The sequence below is a fragment of the Eretmochelys imbricata genome, chromosome 2 (assembly GCF_965152235.1).
Source record: "Eretmochelys imbricata isolate rEreImb1 chromosome 2, rEreImb1.hap1, whole genome shotgun sequence".
Taxonomy (NCBI): Eukaryota; Metazoa; Chordata; order Testudines; family Cheloniidae; genus Eretmochelys; species Eretmochelys imbricata.
The window spans coordinates 270,734,178-270,751,036 of NC_135573.1; the positions used below are offsets into that span (position 1 = coordinate 270,734,178).

Here is a 16,859-nt window from a genome sequence, read left to right on the forward strand (position 1 = left end):
AAACATTGTTAAATAATCAAACTTTCAGTCAAGAATCGTAAAAGAGCTGGCTGAGGAGACTCCTGGCCTGCTGATATTAGTTCTTAATAAATCTTGGAATACTGGGGAAATTCCAGAAGACTGAAAGAGTGCTGGTGTTCTGATGCATGCATCTGATGAAATGGGTTTTAGCCCATGAAAGCTTATGCCCAAATAAATTTGTTAGTCTCTAAGGTGCCACAAGGACTCCTCGTTGTTTTTGCTGATACAGACTAACACGGCTACCACTCTGAAACTGGTGTTCTGCCAATATTTAAAAAGGGCAAGTAGGATCATGGGGAAAATAATGGAAAAGCAGATACACGATTCAATCAGTAAAGAACTGAAGGATGGGAACAAAATTAATGCCAGTCAACTTGATTTTATGGAAAATAAAAAATCCAGTTTCATTTCATGTTGAGATTATAAAGGTGTTTGATAAAGTTAAGTGTGGAGATGACATACACTTGACTTCTGTAAGATGTTTAACTTAGTACCTCAAGCCATTCTGGTTAAAAAATTTGCATGATACAAAATTAATAAAGCACACATTAACTAGAAAGACCTAGCTAATGGATAGCTCTCAAAAAGTAATCATGAATAAGGAATCATCTTCAAATGTGGGTGTTTCTAGTGGGGTTCTTCAGGAATAGGTACTGGATCTGACGCTATTCGACATTTTCATCAATGATCTGGAAGTAAATATTAAATCAGTGCTGATAAAGACTGTGTGTTTCTTTGAAAGACACGCTGTAGTTCAAACTGGAATTATTTTGGGTAAGTTCTTTGGCCTGTGTTATTCAGGAGGTCAGACTAGACTGGGGTAGTCAATAGTTGGACTGTGGGCCAAGTATGGTTCACCAGACACTTTTGAATGGACCCCAAAATCTTTCTATTTACTTATTGTTATCGTTGTTGTTGTTTTGTACTATTTTCTCTGAAGTCTAGACCTTGACTATACTTTGACCAAGAAATTTGGACCTTGACAAAAAATAATTGACTACCCCATCTGGCCTTGGAATCTATGAATTTATAAAAAAAAGGGTGTTGAAAAATTGGAGGGGGTGCAAAAAAGAGAGACAAATTATTTGAGGGGTGGAGAAAATGCCTTTCAATGAAAGACTTAAGGAACTCAATCTGTATATTTTATCAAAAAGAAGATTGAGAGGTAACTTGATTATAGAGTATAAGTACTTTTATGGGGCGAGAAGACTGAGCACTAAAAGACTCTGTAATCTAGCAGAAAAAGGCATAACAGGACCCAAGGCTGGAAGCTGAAGCCAGACAAATTCAAATTAGAAATACGATACAGATTTTTCACAGTGAGGGAGATTAACCACTGGAACACACTACCAGAAAGGTGGTAGATCTCCATCTTTTGATGTCTTAAAGTACAGACTGAAAGTCTCTTCAAAGATCTGATTTAGCCAAACACAAGTTACTCATAATAATAAAGAGGTAACTGGGTGAAATGTAGTGGCAATACAGTGGTGCACAGACAATACAGGAAGTTTTTGGAAAGCGTAGGGGACAGTTTCCTGGAGCAAGTGCTGGAGGAGCCAACTAGGGGCAGAGCTCTTCTTGACCTGCTGCTCACAAACCGGGAAGAATCAGTAGGGGAAGCAAAAGTGGATGGGAACCTGGGAGGCAGTGACCATGAGGTGGTCGAGTTCAGGATCCGGACACAGGGAAGAAAGGAGAGCAGCAGAATATGGACGCTGGACTTCAGAATAGCAGACTTTGACAACCTCAGGGAACTGATGGGTAGGATCCCCTGGGAGAATAACATGAGGGGGAAAGGAGTCCAGGAGAGCTGGCTGTATTTTAAAGAATCCTTATTGAGGTTACAGGGACAAAACATCCCGATGTGTAGAAAGAATAGTAAATATGGCAGGCGACCGGCTTGGCTTAACAGTGAAATCCTTGCGGATCTTAAACATAAAAAAGAAGCTTACGAGAAGTGGAAGATTGGACAAATGACAAGGGAAGAGTATAAAAATGCTGCTCGGGCATGTAGGAATGAAATCAGGAGGGCCAAATCGCACCTGGAGCTGCAGCTAGAAAGAGATGTTAAGAGTAACAAGAAAGGTTTCTTCACGTATGTTGGCAATAAGAAGAAAGCCAAGGAAAGTGTGGGCCCCTTACTGAATGAGGGAGGCAACCTAGTGACAGAGGATGTGGAAAAAGCTAATGTACTCAATGCTTTTTTTGCCTCTGTCTTCACGAACAAGGTCAGCTCCCAGACTGCTGCGCTGCGCAACGCAGCAAGGGGAGTAGGTGGCCAGCCCCCTGTGGGGAAAGAAGTGGTTCGGGACTATTTAGAAAAGCTGGACGTGCACAAGTCCATGGGGCCGGACGCATTGCATCCGAGAGTGCTAAAGAAGTTGGCGGCTGTGATTGCAGAGCCATTGGCCATTATCTTTGAAAACTCATGGCGATCGGGGGAGGTCCCGGACGACTGGAAAAAGGCTAATGTAGTGCCCATTTTTAAAAAAGGGAAGGAGGAGGATCTGGGGAATGACAGGCCATTCAGCCTCACCTCAGTCCCTGGAAAAATCATGGAGCAGGTCCTCAAGGAATCAGTCCTGAAGCACTTACACGAGAGGAAAGTGATCAGGAACAGTCAGCATGGATTCACCAAGGGAAGGTCATGCCTGACTAATCTAATCGCCTTCTATGATGAGATTACTGGTTCTGTGGATGAAGGGAAAGCAGTGGATGTATTGTTCCTTGACTTTAGCAAAGCTTTTGACATGGTCTCCCACAGTATTCTTGCCAGCAAGTTAAAGACGTATGGGCTGGATGAATGCACTATAAGGTGGGTAGAAAGTTAGCTAGATTGTCGGGCTCAACGGGTAGTGATCAATGGCTCCATTTCTAGATGGCAGCCGGTATCAAGTGGAGTGCCCCAAGGGTCGGTCCTGGGGCCGGTTTTGTTCAATATCTTCATAAATGATCTGGAGGATGGTGTGGATTGCACTCTCAGCAAATTTGCGGATTATACTAAACTGGGAGGAGTGGTAGATACGCTGGAGGGGAGGGATAGGATACAGAAGGACCTAGACAAATTGGAGGATTGGGCCAAAAGAAATCTGATGAGGTTCAATAAGGATAAGTGCAGGGTCCTGCACTTAGGATGGAAGAATCCAATGCACCGCTACAGACTAGGGACCGAATGGCTAGGCAGCAGTTCTGTGGAAAAGGACCTAGGGGTGACAGTGGACGAGAAGCTGGATATGAGTCAGCAGTGTGCCCTTGTTGCCAAGAAGGCCATTGGCATTTTGGGACGTATAAGTAGGGGCATAGCCAGCAAATCAAGGGACATGATCGTTCCCCTCTATTCGACATTGGTGAGACCTCATCTGGAGTACTGTGTCCAGTTTTGGGCCCCACACTACAAGAAGGATGTGAAAAAATTGGAGAGAGTCCAGCTAAGGGCAACAAAAATGATTAGGGGTCTGGAACACATGACTTATGAGGAGAGACTGAGGGAACTGGGATTGTTTAGTCTGTAGAAGAGAAGAATGAGGGGGGATTTGATAGCTGCTTTCAACTACCTGAGAGGTGGTTCCAAAGAGGATGGTTCTAGACTATGCTCAGTGGTAGAAGATGACAGGACAAGGAGTAATGGTCTCAAGTTGTAGTGGGGGAGGTTTAGGTTGGATATTAGAAAAAACTTTTTCACTAGGAGGGTGGTGAAACACTGGAATGCGTTACCTAGGCAGGTGGTAGAATCTCCTTCCTTAGAAGTTTTTAAGGTCAGGCTTGACAAAGCCGTGGCTGGGATGATTTAACTGGGGATTGGTCCTGCTTTGAGCAGGGGGTTGGACTGGATGACCTCCTGAGGTCCCTTCCAACCCTGATATTCTATTATTCTATGATTCTATACAGGAGGTCAGACTAGATGATTTGTGGGTTTTTTCTGGCCTTAAATTGTATGAATCTATAAATGAAATTGAGGAGTAGAGTTGGAATTGGGCCCTCCAATTATGGGGACATGGGCTATGTGGATAGTTCTGTTGTAATCCTCAGCAAAGCAGTGGTTCAACAACATTGCAGTTTAAACTGACGTCATTATTTTTTGTAATTAAGCTACACTGAGGTGCATGGAGCTCTTATATCTGATGTCTTCCTTAGACTGCAGACTGGCAGTATGTTAATTGATCACCATTTTGTTGTACTGGTTTTGTTTGTAACTATAAGAGCTATTATTTATGTATTTGAATGGTTGTATCACCTAGAAGCCCCCATTAAAGATTTGGGGTCCCATTGTGTTAGGCACTGAACACCCACATATCACAAAAAGATGATGGCTGCCTCAAAAAGCTTATGGTCTAGGTATCAGCTTATAATCCTAGAAACAGTGTTTTGTGCATGAAAGATTTTAGCTTGTGCTGCCCAATATGCAGTGATGGGTGGAGTCTGCAGCAAATGCCACAGCTGTGGAATCCTGGAATACTTGGTCCCTGATTATAGGGCATGGGATAGTGCAGGGAACTGGAGGACTAGAATGCTTGCTGGAAATGAGTGAAGTGAGAGATTCTAAGGAGTAGGAATTGAAGCACTGAAATTTCTACTTAGTAACTCTGTGATAGACATTAGAGAAGGCAATGTCTATTAGGTCACATTTATAGTCATCCTGGAAAGAGAGGAGAGGCTGTAAAGGATTATTTACAGCCCTTTTTCCTATACTTGTTCCAGTCCAATTTTAAATGTTGCTGTCAATTGGGCTTTCACCACTTCCTTGAGAGACTATTACCAAAAGGCAGGGTTCCCTAAGATACAGTCTTAATTTCGTCCTATTACTCCGAGTGATACCACTACTTATCGCTCTAGAAAAGTCTTCTCCCTTGTGGGTGTTCAAACCTGTCATTAATAGCTGCCATCATGTGCTGCCAGCACCTTGGATGCTGTTGCCTAGCCAAGCTGTACTGTGCTCTTTTACATTCGGACATTTTTGTTCTTTTTAAAACTTCTCATTTGTCAATCTCTTTACATTATTGAAGAGCCCAGGGTTGAGGGCTGCATTCCAGTTGGAGTCCCCCTGGAGCATGGAGGCATGGTACCTCTATTGGGCTCCAGGGGGACTCCAACTGGAATACAGCACTCAACCTTGGGCTCTTCATATGCAACCCAAAACTGACCTAGCTTTTTTACAGCCATTTTGCATTGTAAACTGCCATCTAACTTGCTGGACTATTTCAGGCATTGCTGCTCTTCTCGTTTGCTTCTCCCATTGCCTGTCCACATTTCAGATTAGTTTCCTGCAGCTGCACAGATTCAGCCTGAGTCTCATTTTGTCATTTCAGTCTTTTAGGTGCTCTGTTGTTAAAGTTCTTGTAACAGGACTCTTGTGTCTGCAGTAAGAATGCAAAGAGAAGCACAATCATATTAAAACCAGGAGATATGCAGTCTTGTGCCGTCCTTCATCTGTACTGTATGACAGGAGGAAGCTGCTTGAGAAAAGGGGAGGAGGAGAGACACTGAGGAGGTGAGAGAATTGAATTGGAAGGGAGGAGAGTGAGAAACAAAAGACAGGACAAGCTGTAAAACAGAAGAAAGGAGAGACTGGAAAGGATGAAGGAGAGAGGCAGCACCTCATGGCAATGCGGAGCATGCTGCTGTCTGGAGGGGCCTAAGGCACTGACAATGTGCTCAGCTCTGCACAAGACACAGTACCGACAGGCCTTCCCCTCAGGAGCACAGAGAAGACCAGATGCACTAGGGCACCCTGAGGAGGATATTAGATTAGGTGTTGCCTCCTTGTCCTCTCCTCTCTTATAATATTGGGTTGAGAAGGCATTTTACCTAGGTGGTCTGTGGGGCTTTTGAAGGTGTTGCAATGGGGAAAAGGGTGTGGCCTCATGTACTGGCATTCAAAGTTTGTTCCACATCTAAGGACAGCGTAGAAGAAGGTGCAGAGGTGGGGGTGGGAGAAGGAAAGTAATTAGGCAAAGCAGGGGGTGGACAAGGTGTGAGGGGGACATAAGAATTTAAATGGAAGATGTCAGCCAGAATAGTACTAACCATATTTCTTGGTGGAGCTACTCTTCCTCTGTGACAGGCGATATTTGTTTGGTACCCACACTGTTTTAATGCCCAACAAGAAAAAGGGGAGCCAACAGGAAGTTCAGAAAGTAGGATATAGGCCAGTAACTGGGTTGGCCCACCCAACTTTGCTATTCTGGCCATAATTCGTCCTTTGCAGACACAGATAGCTGGGCCCACAATCTTGTTTCTCCTGGCCAGGCAGTTTTCAAGGGAGTGGACATGGGGCAGCAGAGCTGCGGTGATTGACAGGCAACAGCAGGGCCCACAGTCCGTTTTCTCCATGCTGGAAGGCAGCCACCGTTTGTGGATTGACAGCCAACAGGAGATTCTAAATACAAGATTTAGTGTGAAGTATTTTTAAGCCATTTCCTTTTGCTGACTGCTGGGTTTGGGGGGTGGGGAGTGTGGTGGAGGAGAGAGCCATAGTTTCCAAAGAGTTGTCATAACAGTGTTTGCAGCTCAGCCAATGGTACGGGCTGGGACAGGTGAAGAAGTTCTCAGCTGTATACAAAGGCTTCTCTTTTACTGGTTTACTGCCCCCTCCCTCTCCTTTACCCAGTTGCAGCTCCCACAGTCAGTCTCCCATACCATATCTGCACTCATTAGCCATGCCCACTCTGTCTTCTGAGCTGGTCTCTCCTCTATCCCCCTCCCATTAACAGTGCAAGCAAAGGTTGTCTGTGCCTCTGCCCCAAGCCCTCCTATAATTTTCTGTTACTATCCACATCGCCCCTACCTTCACTCTAACATTCTGCCACCTCTGTAATGCAACCAGCCCCTTGGAATCTAAGGAAGAGCTATTTTCTAAGGCTTATGTGGAGCAGGGAGCCTGATGAGGTTTGGTGTTGGTGGGTGGGGTAGTATAGTATACTGGCTAGCTAAAAGTCTGGAGGTGTGGACTAAGCTCCTGGCTTTTGTGATGTTTACGTGGACTGTTCTGTTAAAACTTGCTCACTACCTGCGGCTGGAGCAGGTGCTTTGTTATCTGATCTATACATCACTTGCACATTGGACTCAGAAGTCATCAAAGAACTCATTGGTGCATAGACCATGCTCTGTCAAGAGTGATGGTGCCATTGAAATCATAATAAATAAGGGTAACAGTTTGATGTGTCCAGGAGTTGGGCTTGCATTTTTAAAATGAGATTAATCTTGGTGATTGATTCTTGGAGGGCTATACCTCTTTAGGGCTAGGACTGACTTTATGCTGTGTCTTGTACAGCACTGATCTCATGGTCTGACTCAAAACCACTGAAGTCAATGGAGATGTCAGGAGATTTTAGCATTCCTAAGGAAATGTTATCAGGCTCTCATGTTCCCCTGTTATTGGGGAATGCCTGATCAAAGAGATGACTCTTTTCTGTAGCCACATCTTCTCACTTTATAGGCTTATTCTGATCCTTGGTGATAGTGTATCCTGAAGTGGAAGGCCTTTATGGAGAACTCTCTTCCCCCAGTACTTTAAAGTTTCACCTTTGACTGCCAGCTATAATGTCCCTTGGTCACAGTAGCTCAGTCAGCATAAAGGATCACTGGTGTGATATGGTGTCATCATCAGTCTTGATTAACATGTAGACCACAGCATGTTGGCCCAGATGTAGCTTCTACATGATCTTTACGGTCAGTCCAAGAGAGAATGCTGCAGTAATCTGGCCTGGATCTGTCACCCACCCGCTCAACATCTAATTTTATCAAACAAAATTACTTACCCAGCCGCTCAACATCTTGCTATGTGAAGTATTTTTCCTTACTACCTCCCAGCCTACTCTCTTATCAGGTTCCTCTCTCTAATGACCAAAAAGTGCCAGGCCTGACTCCATCACTTTGTCCTGTTGCATTGGTGCTTATTAGAATGGTCAAAGCTTGGAAACTGTATGGTCTTTACATTGGAGCTAGTTGCTGCCGTCATGCCAACCCCTTTGCTGTTGCAATAACTGTGACCAAACAGACATTTTATTTCTGTTTTGCTTCCTCCCTAGCGCCCTGGGATGCCATCAGGTGCTCGAATGCCCCATCAGGGGGCTCCAATGGGTCCCCCAGGCTCACCATATGTTGGAAGCCCCTCAGTGCGCCCTGGAATGCCCCAAACAGTGATGGAACCAACACGAAAGCGCACAGCACCTCAGCAGGTGCAGCAACAGCAGGTGCAACAGCAGGTGCAACAGCAGCAGCAAGCAACTCAGACCCGAACCCGGAGGTGAGTGCACTGAAAGAGAAGAATGGGAGGGTAATTGTGGGAAGAAGAACCAGCCTCCTTTGCAACTGTGTGACAGCCTTAAACATGTAGGCAACAAATCAGTGGATTTATAGGTAAGGTTACTTTTTAGTCATGGGTATTTTTAGTAAAAGTCAGGGACAGATCACAGGCAGTAAACAAAAATTCACAGCCTGTGACCTGTCCCTGACTTTTGCTAAAAATACCCATGACTAAAACTTGTGGCGGGGGCTGCTCAGGGGCCCTGCGGGTGCTGAGGCAGAGCAGCCCAGGTGCTGGGGAGGCATGAGCAACAACACGCAGCCTGGGACCCCTGCTGGTGCTGGGAGGCAGGGGGTTGGCGGGGTCAGTAGGCTCCCTACCTGGCTCCGCGCCTCCCTTTCCTCACCCCCCAGCAGCAGAGTTTGGGTGTGGGAGGGGATAGGGGGGTGGGGACTTGGACAGGTTGAGGCAGGCTCTGGGTGGCGCTTACATGGGGACATCCTCCTCACTCCCTGCTAGGCAGAAGTGTGGCTAGGCAGCTCTGCAGGCTGCCTCCGCTCGCAGGCACTGCCCCTGCAGTTCCCATTGGCCCCAGGTCCCGGTCAATGGGAGCTGTGAAGCCAGCACTCTGGGTGGAGGCAGGTGTGCAGAGCCGCCTGGCCACGCCTCCACCTAGCAGCTGAACAAGGGGGATGTCGCTGCTTCCGGGGAGCCCCCCAGATAAGTGCTGCCCAGAGCGTGCCTCACCCCATCCTGTGCCCCAACCCTTTGCCCCTTCCACCCCCAAACTCTGCTGCATGTGTGCGTGTGTGTGTATGTGTGGCCTGAGACTGCCCCAGCAGCAGCCAGTGCGTCTGGCTCAGGGGCTGCCTGAGCTGTCCCTGAGCCAGGCGCACTGGCTGCTGCAGAAGTCACGGAAAGTCACGGAATCCATGACTTCCGTGACCTCTTTGACAAACTCGCAGCCTTATTTATAGGGTTTATGCTGCTTGGAGCAGGGACTGTGACAATGCAAAATTCACTGAATAGTTTTTCATTTGTGAATTGTCTCTGAGCAGATCTTGATTTCTATTCATTTTCTTGTTATTTGGAGTTATTAGAATGTTTGGTGCATGTTTCAGGCTATGGGGTCTAGTTGTATTCAATCTATAGAGTATTTGCTAACTACTTATTTTGACTTTGTCTTCAACTCTTTGTTGTTTGTGATATATGACTGGTCACCTATTTTGCATAATAATACTCCTGCTCCCTGATTGGTTAACTGAATATTTTATAAACAGGAGCAGGCAAATCAGAGATTTCAGCTTCCTGGCGTGAATACTTATACCATGAGCACTAGTGCAAAATGCATTTTCATAAATATTCATGAGATGTTCATTGTCTACAAACATTCTCTGGTGAAATTCACTAATGAAATTTACAGAAAGTAACTAGCTAGAGTTGGAGGGGGGCATTTTTGATGTGTATGTACTTTTCTGGCAGAATTTGCCCATCTTTAATCTCGTACAACACCCAGTGCACTGCTGGCAATTAAATAAAGTGTGAGCCAATTCCTCAAGCCTAGATTTATGGCTGATAAGTGCTTGAGGGACATTCACCTACAGATTCTGCACAACGACTGTGCAAACATTATGGGTACTTGCAGGGTCAGGCAATGTATTAGTGGTGTCAGTACATATGGTTGCATGTAATACCTGCTTCTTTAGGTTCAGTGCACTGGGAGCTCCTGTGAGTCCAGGGTATTTGCACTGCAGCATCTAGCAAGCGTTAAGAGTGTGTACTGAGAATGTCCATGTATCTGGGATGCACCCTAGAAGGGCCCCAGCAGCAAGAGTGTTAGTCGATTAAGGGTGAGTGCAGTTCCCAAGGGTCGTCACATGGGAATTAGTCTGTTTCATGTCCCCGTTACAGAAGAAAACACCTTCTTATCCTCAGATTTTCTTGCAGTTTGAAACCCTGTTGTAGCGAGTGAGCCCTGCTCACCTGAAGCCTTCCAGGAGGCACCAAAAGGCTTCCAGTGTTTCCTCCATCATATCTCCTCTCCATGGAGTTTATTGTATTCTTTACCCTGGTTTTCTTTCCCTCCCCTGTCCCCTTCTCAGAAGTTCCTCTGCTTTCCCCGCGCTAACTCCCCTACAATCTCTGGCAGGCTTAGGGGAGGGGGTAAATATCCTTGCCACGGGAGGCTCGGTGTAGGCAGAAAGGGGATAAATTCCCTGGTCTCTATCAGACTTCGGGGGAATGGATAGGGTGTAATGCCCCTTCAGTTTTACTGGGTGCTCCAGGTCACATTCCATTTCCTTTAGGCTCTGGCTCACCCAGTCACTGTTTCTCGCCTGCAATTATTGTGGCATCACCTCCTTAACTGTCATTTCTGGGGTGTTTTTTTCCTTCTCCAGCTGTTCCCTAGGTCTGGTGAGAGTCACTAGCCCCTCCCTCTGTGGCCAGGCCAGAGGCACTAGCTCCTCCCTTGCCCCTACCCCTGCCCCCCATGCTCTCCCCCTAGATCAGATCAGAATCCCAGCCCCGCCCCCATAAACTGCCATGGAATGTTTCGGCTCCAGCATTTCTCACTTCCTAAAGGGGCCACTGTCTCAAGAGGGCATCCTGCCCATGTGGCCAGTGGATGGGTGTGTAAATACTCTGGGCCAAATCGAGAGCTGGGCCGGAGGGAGGGAGGGTCAGTTTACATTCCCACCCCCACAAACAGTGCCTCGGGCCTGGCCCCGAGAAGAGAAACTGGTGTCCCAGGCCCCACTCAGGAGGAAGGCTGCACGTCGCTACTGAGTGTGGGAAGGGCATGTACCGCCCCTGGAAAAAGGTGAAAACATCGGTCCTGGGGAGACAGAAACTAAGGGGTCCTCAGGAGAAATGGGAATGGGGGAGGAGGGACAGGAGCAGCCCCAGGGCCTGGTGGGGGCGGGGAGGGGCCTTCCCTCATTCGCCTCCCAGAGATGGACTGATTGATCCCCTGCTCAAGGGATGGAAGTGTCACTCCCCTGAGCAGAGGGGGGCCAAGTTTCTCCTCTCTCTGAACTGCTGGGGCTGCAAGGAAACGGCTTGATGGGCACCGACAGTGTGTGCAGTTTAAAGTCAAAATCCAGGGACACTGCCTTTGCCTGATTCCAATTTCATCAGCATGCCTTATGCACACACTGTGCCTCATATAGAGGGGTGGGTGTGTGTGTGTGTGTGTGTGTGTGTATACACACCTGTGCTTGGAACGTAGATGCATAATATATATATTTATATATACACACACAGATATACATGTCCATACATGCTTGTGTAATTCACATGTGTACATACACATACCCGTGTGTGTACAATCACACACACACACACACCTCCTTCCATGGACATGCATGGACACACATTAGGATATCTGTTTGAACAATCAATCGACAGACATGCACAATCAAGTATGCACATATGTATATACACACAAATGTATGGATACATATCTACATATGGCTACACACACTCCTACATAAATGCTCTCGCACAGACTCTCACAGTCATAATGTATTCATAGATCACACACACACGCACACACACTGCTGCCCCATACTATAGAGGACCCTGCGGTCACAGAACTTGAAGACTTCTTTTCCCAAGGTGTGTGACAGAAAGCCCTGATTTTTTCTTAGTTGCCCCCACCCCTCGGAATGGCTGAGAGAGGGGGTCCTAAGTACTGGGTAAGGCTGAGACCTCTTTGCCGACACATGCACAGCTGTGCACCAGCATGTGGAGATGTCAGGGTAATTTAGCAGGTGGCCTCGTTACTCCTAGATCTGTCACCATGGTAACGTGTTTTTTTCTTTAAAAAATGTACAGTGCCAAGAGGAGGAAGATGGCTGACAAAATTCTCCCTCAGAGGGTGAGTCACTTTCATTTCCTATTCACTTCACAGTCTGCTCAGCACCTTTGTTTATTCAGATGGATTTTAACAAATACTTTCACTTTTTGTTTAAAGATGTCTAATTAAAAAGTAAGTAGCCTGCTGGGTGAAAGTCTAGAGAGTGAGGCCAATGCTGGGGCTGGGAGTGTGGAGCAGAGCTCAGCCTGTGTCCTCCTTGTGTGAAGGGTTAGCCCTGCTGACACTGCTGCATGCAGGGAGGGCCAGGGAGCTGGGCTGCAAAGGACACAATTAGGCACTTGTGCCCTCTGGATTTTGAAGGGGTTTTAAATCAATGTTTCTGTGGGTAGCCAAACGCAGGTTCAGAGTTCAACACCTGCCTGCAGGAGATGGGCTCCTCCTCACATTACAGTGGCCCAGCAGTTCATTCAGCTCCTCATTTTCAACCATATTCTCTTGCAAGTAAACTGTCTTAAACAATGTCTACAACAGGGCTAAAAGGGTCTAGATTGTCCAGAGAATTAACTCGGGTGTCCCTGAGAATTACTCTAGTTGCCTTTGTGTGGCCCTCTACATGCACCTGATCTGACTCACTTCCTCCCCACTGCTTAAACTCTCTAACTTTCTTTTGCAAGCCCCTGACCTCCTCCTCTCTGCTGGCATCCTCTTACTTTTAAGCTAGCATGCAAACCCCATAACACGTGCCCTGACCTGAATTGCCCCCACCTTCCGTTGGAGCAAAACCCTCACATCATCTCACCCCGATACCCTCCTGTTCACCCCTCCCCCAACAACCATCTGGTCCCAAAAGACAAACTATAGCCTTCACAACAAGCAACTTTATATCAATCACTTGATACTAGCCTCTCTTCCACTACCATTCCTCACTCCAGATGCCAACACCCCTTTGATAGGCACTCAGAACCCTTCCACAACTCATCAGTCAGCCTCCCTTCCCTTTGCTAGCATTTATTTCCAGCTTCCGAGCTCTTCCTTTATCCCCCATAAGTAGATGGGCCAACCATTCCAACACATTAATTGTCTCTTGGCCCCTGTGAGACGCAGGTGTCTTGTCCCACAACTGTGAACCCTTTCTCTGCAGCCTCCTGCTCTGAAAGACCCAGGCCTAACCTTCTAGTCTTAGAACATAACCAGTTTTCAGGTGTTGCTGCTTTAGGAATTGGGTTGGAATTAAACCCAGGAACTTCATGATACTCACATTCTCCTAAATTTTTTATGTCTGCTCCGTAGGGAGCCTGTCCTCTCCGAGAATGGGAGTTCAGGCTCTATATTCTTTCAGCTTTGTCTCTTTCGCACACTGGTCCCCAGTGGGCCCCACCCAGCTTAGACTGATAGATCATAAAGCCAGAAGAGACCATTGTGGTCATCTAATCCTGGCCACAGAATTTTCCAGAATTAATTCCCATTTGAACTACAGCAGATCTTTTCGAAAAAACATCCAACCTTGATTTAAAAATTTCCAGTGAGAGAAAATCCACCATACTCCTTAGTAAATTTTTCCAGTGGTTAATTACCCTCACTGTTAAAAACTTGTTTTATTTCTAGTCTGAATTTGTGTAGCTTCAATTTCCAGCCTTTGGCTCTTGTTATACCTTTGTCTGCTAAACTGAAGAGCCTTCTATTATCAAATGTCTGTTTCCCATGTAGGTACTTGTAGACTGTGATCAAGTCACCCCTTCACTTTCTCTTTGATAAACTAAACGGATTGAGTTCCTTGCGTCTTTCACTACAAGGCAGGTTTTCCAATCCTTTCATCATTCGAATGGCTCTTCTCTGAACCCAATTTATCAACATCTTTCTGGACCACAGAACTGGACAAGGTATTCTGGACTGGACAAGGGGAGAGATAGGTTACAGAAGGACCTAGACAAATTGGAGGATTGGGCCAAAAGAAATGTGATGAGGTTCAATAAGGATAAGTGCAGGGTCCTGCACTTAGGACGGAAGAATCCAATGCACCGCTACAGACTAGGGACCGAATGGCTAGGCAGCAGTTCTGCGGAAAAGGACCTAGGGGTGACAGTGGACGAGAAGCTGGATATGAGTCAGCAGTGTGCCCTTGTTGCCAAGAAGGCCAATGGCATTTTGGGATGTATAAGTAGGGGCATAGCGAGCAGATCGAGGGACGTGATCGTCCCCCTCTATTCGACATTGGTGAGGCCTCATCTGGAGTACTGTGTCCAGTTTTGGGCCCCACACTACAAGAAGGATGTGGATAAATTGGAGAGAGTCCAGCGAAGGGCAACAAAAATGATTAGGGGTCTAGAACACATGACTTATGAGGAGAGGCTGAGGGAGCTGGGATTGTTTAGCCTGCAGAAGAGAAGAATGAGGGGGGATTTGATAGCTGCTTTCAACTACCTGAAAGGGGGTTCCGAAGAGGATGGCTCTAGACTGTTCTCAATGGTAGCAGATGACAGAACGAGGAGTAATGGTCTCAAGTTGCAGTGGGGGAGGTTTAGATTGGATATTAGGAAAAACTTTTTCACTAAGAGGGTGGTGAAACACTGGAATGCGTTGCCTAGGGAGGTGGTGGAATCTCCTTCCTTGGAAGTTTTTAAGGTCAGGCTTGACAAAGCCCTGGCTGGGATGATTTAACTGGGAATTGGTCCTGCTTCGAGCAGGGGGTTGGACTAGATGACCTTCAGGGGTCCCTTCCAACCCTGATATTCTATGATTCTATGATTCTGTGATTCTAGAAGCAGTTGCACCACTGCCAAATACAAAGATCTTTGAGAGATTCCCTTCTATTTTATGTGGTGAGAATGGAAGTTATTCCCATGTTTGTTAAAGGCTGCAGTTTCCCCCCCTTCCCAAAACAAAAGCACATAGCTCCCGCAAATGGAACTGACTCCACTGGCAGCAAAAGACCTATCTTTATTTATTCAATTACTGGTAACTCAGTGGTGTTTAAGGCCTTTTCTACACTACGGAATTTTACCCAAAAGCTGCACTGGTGGTAGCACCAGAGAGAGCCTTAGTATAGACAAAATGTGGCTTTCACTGTTTTTAATCACTATGTCAGCTAAATCATTGATACAGTGATAAAAGCCCTGGAAGTGGCCAGAGTTTCATCTACAGTAGGTTTTCATAGAATCATAGAATCATAGAATATCAGGGTTGGAAGGGACCCCTGAAGGTCATCTAGTCCAACCCCCTGCTCGAAGCAGGACCAATTCCCAGTTAAATCATCCCAGCCAGGGCTTTGTCAAGCCTGACCTTAAAAACCTCTAAGGAAGGAGATTCTACCACCTCCCTAGGTAACGCATTCCAGTGTTTCACCACCCTCTTAGTGAAAAAGTTTTTCCTAATATCCAATCTAAACCTCCCCCACTGCAACTTGAGACCATTACTCCTCGTTCTGTCATCTGCTACCATTGAGAACAGTCTAGAGCCATCCTCTTTGGAACCCCCTTTCAGGTAGTTGAAAGCAGCTATCAAATCCCCCCTCATTCTTCTCTTCTGCAGGCTAAACAATCCCAGTTCCCTCAGCCTCTCCTCATAAGTCATGTGTTCTAGACCCCTAATCATTTTTGTTGCCCTTCGCTGGACTCTCTCCAATTTATCCACATCTTTCTTGTAGTGTGGGGCCCAAAACTGGACACAGTACTCCAGATGAGGTCTCACCAATGTCGAATAGAGGGGAACGATCACGTCCCTCGATCTGCTCGCTATGCCCCTACTTATACATCCCAAAATGCCATTGGCCTTCTTGGCAACAAGGGCACACTGCTGACTCATATCCAGCTTCTCGTCCACTGTCACCCCTAGGTCCTTTTCCGCAGAACTGTTGCCTAGCCATTCGGTCCCTAGTCTGTAGCGGTGCATTGGATTCTTCCACCAGTGCAGCTGAGTAATCTCAAACTAACTATGTAATTTAATCTTTTCCAGACTTCTTCTTCTCCTCCTCCCTATCACTCCCTTCTGGGGTATGTGAATAGGATAAATATCACCTCTTCCTTTAACTGGAAAATCTCTAGCTGTGGTTATTGGGAGTATGCACAATTCATGCTTCCAAGTCTCATGAGAGCTTTCTATCCAATCAGTGGCTGGATATAGACCCCCCACCACACCACACTCCCCCATGTGACCTATATAGTATATGATAAATATTTTTCAGTCATTCCTCAGGCATTTTGTTTCCTTTCTCCTAGTGCTTCCTGGAGGTTGAGGGAAAGTCTCAAAACAAATTGTACTCACTCTTAAAAACTATCTTGTTTTCTGAGTAAGGAGTGGGGAAAAGTAGTGAGAATGAGTGGTTTCCTCACTGTAGGCTGCTGGTTCCAGCAGTGGCCTTGGCAGAGAGGCTGGAGAATGGGCAAACAGATCACACCTACTTGGACACACACATGCTCTGATTAAGCCTGTACTGCAGCCAGTCAATGCTGGAACTTCGTGCTGCTCTCTGCTGAGAGCCAGCACAGCTGCTACCATTGTTAGCTGCTTGAGTTGTGCTTAATTTTGCATATATTTAATTGTACACAGCCAGCTCAGCCTAGCGTGACACACAGGCAGACATGTTGAAAAATTACAAGGCTGAGAGTTTAGTGGGTTATATTCAGCAACATTAACTTCAAATCTGTTTTTTCCTCTTTCCCTCACATCACCTCCACCTCATGGTCTTTTTCAAACCTTATACCCATCCCACTTGCTCCCATGCCCTCCTGGTCTTCTCCTGTTCTCTCTGAATGCCAGTTCCATCTCAAAAAAGAT

At 46.3% G+C, this 16,859-nt stretch overlaps 1 protein-coding gene across 2 annotated transcripts in view; it reads left to right on the plus strand.

Annotated features, from left to right (window-relative positions):
• The window catches only part of SMARCD3 (SWI/SNF related BAF chromatin remodeling complex subunit D3), a 160,384-nt gene that overhangs the window by 14,784 nt on the left and 128,741 nt on the right, over positions 1-16,859 (plus strand). Inside the window, exons 1-3 of one of the 2 annotated variants that reach the window (XM_077809555.1) lie at positions 7,922-8,005; positions 8,049-8,266; positions 12,104-12,146. In XM_077809555.1, the coding sequence (XP_077665681.1) occupies positions 7,922-8,005; positions 8,049-8,266; positions 12,104-12,146 (345 nt within the window). Of the gene's footprint in view, positions 1-7,921; positions 8,006-8,048; positions 8,267-12,103; positions 12,147-16,859 lie in introns of those variants that run through there. The other variant, XM_077809554.1, reaches the window with a different exon arrangement.